This window comes from Spinacia oleracea, chromosome 3 (genome assembly GCF_020520425.1).
Source record: "Spinacia oleracea cultivar Varoflay chromosome 3, BTI_SOV_V1, whole genome shotgun sequence".
NCBI lineage: Eukaryota > Viridiplantae > Streptophyta > Magnoliopsida > Caryophyllales > Amaranthaceae > Spinacia > Spinacia oleracea.
The window spans coordinates 158,748,057-158,752,546 of NC_079489.1; the positions used below are offsets into that span (position 1 = coordinate 158,748,057).

General features: G+C 34.5%; 1 protein-coding gene across 1 annotated transcript; it reads right to left on the reverse strand.

The window, feature by feature from the left end:
• Positions 1-1,582: 1,582 nt before the first annotated feature.
• Positions 1,583-3,686, reverse strand: LOC110797818 (probable xyloglucan endotransglucosylase/hydrolase protein 6). Its single transcript, XM_022002936.2, has 4 exons — positions 3,378-3,686; positions 3,125-3,225; positions 2,764-2,960; positions 1,583-2,405 (listed from the first exon to the last, which is right to left on the reverse strand). Exons 1-4 carry the CDS (start codon positions 3,556-3,558, stop codon positions 2,006-2,008), a joined length of 879 nt encoding a protein of 292 aa, XP_021858628.1. The 5' UTR covers positions 3,559-3,686; the 3' UTR covers positions 1,583-2,005.
• Between the last annotated feature and the right edge of the window lie 804 nt (positions 3,687-4,490).

The following is a 4,490-nucleotide window of genomic DNA, read 5'->3' on the forward strand; positions in this document are numbered from 1 at the left end:
TTTATTGCAAAAAAAAAACTTTGGTTTGATTCTTTTTTTTAACAATTGAACCGGGTTTTGGAGTTTTTTTTAATGTTTTTTTATATTTTTTACTAAAAAACAAGTAAAATTATTTTCTTTAATTTATGTTTTAGATGAATCATTCCCTTATTTTCCTAATTCTACGAGATGTCAACAGTTTGGGCAAATATAATACCCCAAATTCTTATATGAGACTGTCCTCGCCATCAACTGATGGTGAGACCAGTTCACACTTGCGAATTTAGGTATGTTACTTATATAGTTTAGACATGTTACTTTTTTTTATAATTTTAGAGGAGGTACTTTTTTAGTTTAGGTATGTTACTTCTATAGTTTATACATGTTACTTTTTCTATAAGGAGTAGTTTTAGGGGAGATACCTTCTTAGTTTAGGTATGTTACTTCTATAGTTTAGACATGTTACTTTTTTTATATATAATTTGAGAGGAAGTACTTTTTTTAGTTTAGGTATGTTACTTCTATAGTTTATACGTGTTACTTTTTTTATATGGAGTAGTTTTAGGGGAGATACCTTCTTAGTTTAGGTATGTTACTTCTATAGTTTAGACATGTTACTGTTTTTTAATAATTTTAGAGGAGGTATTTTTTTTAGTTTAGGTATGTTACTTCTATAGTTTAGACATGTTACTTTTTTTTTATATAATTTTAGATGAGGTACTTTTTTAGTTTAAGTGTGTTACTTCTTTAGTTTAGACATGTTACTTTTTTTTTTATACGGAATAGTTTTAGGGGAGGTACATTTTTAGTTTAGGTATGTTACTTCTATAGTTTAGACATGTTACTTTTTTTTATATATAATTTTAGAGGAGGTACTTTTTTAGTTTAGGTATGTTACTTCTATAGTTTAGATCTGTTACTTTTTTTTTTAGTTTTAGGGAAGGTACGCTATTGGTTTCGCGCTCGTCACACCATCAAGTTGATGGTGTGACTGGTCTCACAGGAGACGCGTTGATATAATACTCTTCCACCTCACTCTTTATTTTACCTTTCCTATTTATTCGAGCTGATTTGGAGACAAAAATTCCAGAACATTGAATATAATTGAGTCTCAAATATATATGCATGAAAAATAAGCTTTAAACGTTCTAAGAGAAAGAAAATTACATACTTGTCGAATTTCCTCTTGGAATCTTCAATCAGAAAACATTAGCGTTTATGAATGTCGATAGACAACTGGAGAAATTGGAAAACGTCGGACTCCAATGACGTTTACTTAGGTATTGGAAAAATAAAAAGAACCCAAGATATATATATATATATATATATATATATATATATATATATATATATATATATATATATATATATATATATAAACCGGTTCAATATAAATAAATAAATAAATAAAAACTCAAACCGGTTCACTCGAAAAACTGAAACCGGTTGATTGATTTTTACTTCAAAGACAAAATAGTAGCTAGTTTGAGAAATACAATTTAAAATAGCTATTTTGGTAAATAAAATTGTAAAGTAGCCAATTTGGTAAATAAAATTATAAAACTAGCCAATTTGGTAAAAGATCCCGAATAGGGATATACAATTATATGTAGTACACGGTATAACATATCATTTATTTTCCAACATACTAGTACTCCGTAATACAATCAATACAATGGCACAACGTAGCACATACATAAATAAACGGATCGATAAACATACCGATAGTCTTGTGGCCTCTAAATAAACCCTAATTATGCAATTTCTTTTGGCCAAGTAGGGTCACATGACACCACTTGTTACAAATTGGCTCCGCCACAGACACAAGTGTAACGTAGCAGTAATAGTATGATTACATACTTACATTGTATGATCGATCAACATAGCTACACACATATAGGGATATGTGTAGTACGTACGTAGCACGTACGTACGTAAGACATTCGATACAATAGCACAACGTAGCACGTACTACGTACACAAATAAACGGATCGATAAACGTACTGATAGTCTTGTGGCCGAGTCTTAAGAAGCTGCAGCCGTACACTCTGGAGGAGGAACTGTAAAACGTGATTTATCATTACAATAGTCGTAAATCATGTGGTTTTGGCGAACCCATCGATATAATCTTGCTTGCATAGGGGTTAACTCTTGATAAGCTGCACCTTCCCACCAATTACCCATATTTGAGGCACAAGAAGTAGTCTTTGGTCCTGGTGTAGGACACCCATCAATTTCAAAGTCCTTATAGTAGGCATAAAATGGGGCTTTGCTCCAATCAATTTTCTCCAATCCGCCACGTGTCGCCCAATTATCGGCTTCCCATAGGGTTGAAAACACTCCCATTGGTTGTGACTTGGGATATGGGATTCCTTTTGCTTCATTGTTCTTGTATACTCTTATGGGAACTTCATCCACATAGAACCTATATAAATTCAATGACATACAAATTAAATTATGAAATTAAGTCGTGTTAAAGATCATACTGAACCAGCACCTATATCAGATTAGTCAGCTCAGTTATGCTGGTCTACGCTTGATCCACTTCCTAGCATTTCACAGTTGGCGAGGCTTAATCTTATGGGTCGCAAGACGAGTTCCCCATTAACTCCACCAACTTGGTTGGTTAACAAGACTCGTGAACCATGAACATACCATTATGATAAATAAATAAAACGCCGATTATATATAGCTAATGGTCGACTTAGAGACTGTTCTTTTGAGCTGAACTGAACTGAGCGAACTTAACTAAAAAAAATCAACCAAAAAGAACAGGGTCTTACACTGTGTGTTTGTGGTTCCAAAGAATGGTATAGGTATGATAAGCAGCAGAAGGATCAAACCATAGATTAACTCTTTGCTCCCTGCCACCCTTTCCATGAGCATAAATATTTGTTTGGACTGTATAAGGTTGTCCTGTCCTGTTTCCCAAGAACTCAAAATCCAACTCGTCACGTATTTTGTCTGTGTCTGAATTCATCTGCATGCAAATAATTAAACTATAAAACTAATCATTTTATGTTAACGTTACGTACGTATAGTACGAAGTGGAGTATATTTAAAGGACAATAATAAAATTATTTGTAATTAAAAAGTCCATCGCCAATAGCAATGACTAACTCTTAGATAGATAAGCTCACGCACATAAAATGCAGTAACAGTTCCTGCTGAATCTCCCGGAACAAGTTTGATTTTGATGCTCACACGTCCATATAGATACTTATATTTCGAGGCAAAACCACATCCTACATCATATTCGAAAATTTCAAATCGATCATTCACATTTATCCATTAAATTGTAATTTATATTTCCCTAGTGACTCATTTGCACATCTGTCATTTAATTAAAGAGCGTAAATCAGAAAAATAAAATAAAAATTGGGTGTAACGTTCTTACCAGAAGATTGATCAAGCTTAAGTTGGATTGTCTTTCCTCCTTCAATAGGCTTTAAATGGGAATCAGCCCAAGTAACCTTAAAATCTTGCTCAAATGTTGCTGGTTTTGCTGAGATGATTGTACTAGAAACTACCAAAACATAAAACAAAACAAAAACATTCGTATTTCTAACGAATTTCATGGTGATAAATTATACTTCGAACTTATATATAATATATAGTTTTATTACTTGTCGTACGACATAAATAATATTATATGATATCCGGGAGAATGGAGAAATAGTTTGATGATTTAGGAAAGATATGTTATTTGCCTTCCCTTATACGGAGTATATATATATATGTAAAAAAAAAACACAAACAGCAGCTATCACAAGTTAACCAGCCCAACCAATTGAGGTTGGCATGAGTGGTTAAGGGCCTCTTGCTCCTTAACCAAGGTCTCGGGTTCGAGCCTTGGGAATGGAAAAAATCTCAACTGGGAGGGATGCTGCCCATCGAGGTACCCATGCAAACTCCCACGGGAGATTACCTCGCCGAAAGCGGTGGGAACTCCTCGTAGTAGAACCAAAAAAAAAAAAACAAGTTAACCAGCCCAACTTTGAGGTCATTAAAATTTTCGGGTTGGGTCGGGCTTTAATTCAAAAAATCATGCTCAAGCCCATATATTAGGTGCGGGTTTTGCGGGAAAAAACGAGCTTTTCGATGTCGGGGTCGGGTGATCAGGTTTAGCCCAATTACGCGGGTTTTAGCTTGATCCACTTTCAAACGTTTAGCAATTGTTGGAGCTCGGTCCTTTGACCTTCAAATTACAAGTAATAACGTGAATTCCCCACCAACTTATGTTGATTCTTAATAGGTAAGAAGAAGGGACCCTAACTGAACCAGCACCTAGCACAGGTTAACCAGCCCAGCTCCGCAGGTCATCGCGTAAGCCACTCCCAAGCATTTTTGCAATTGATGGAGATCGAACTTGTGACCTCCAAATCACAAGGTGAGTTCCCCACCAACTCCACCAACGTATGTTGGTTACCAACTTATGTTGATTGAAATAAAAAACACAATACACGTACGTACATAACAAAGAAGAGGTTTAAAATACTTGATGGAAAGT

Coding starts and splice junctions, on each gene's coding strand:
- LOC110797818 (XM_022002936.2), bottom strand. CDS start 3,558: ATGAAATTCGTTAGAAATACGAATGTTTTTGTTTTGTTTTATGTTTTG. Junction 3,226..3,377: donor TAAGCTTGATCAATCTTCTG/GTAAGAACGTTA, acceptor AATATGATGTAG/GATGTGGTTTTGCCTCGAAA. Junction 2,961..3,124: donor GAACTGTTACTGCATTTTAT/GTGCGTGAGCTT, acceptor ATTTGCATGCAG/ATGAATTCAGACACAGACAA.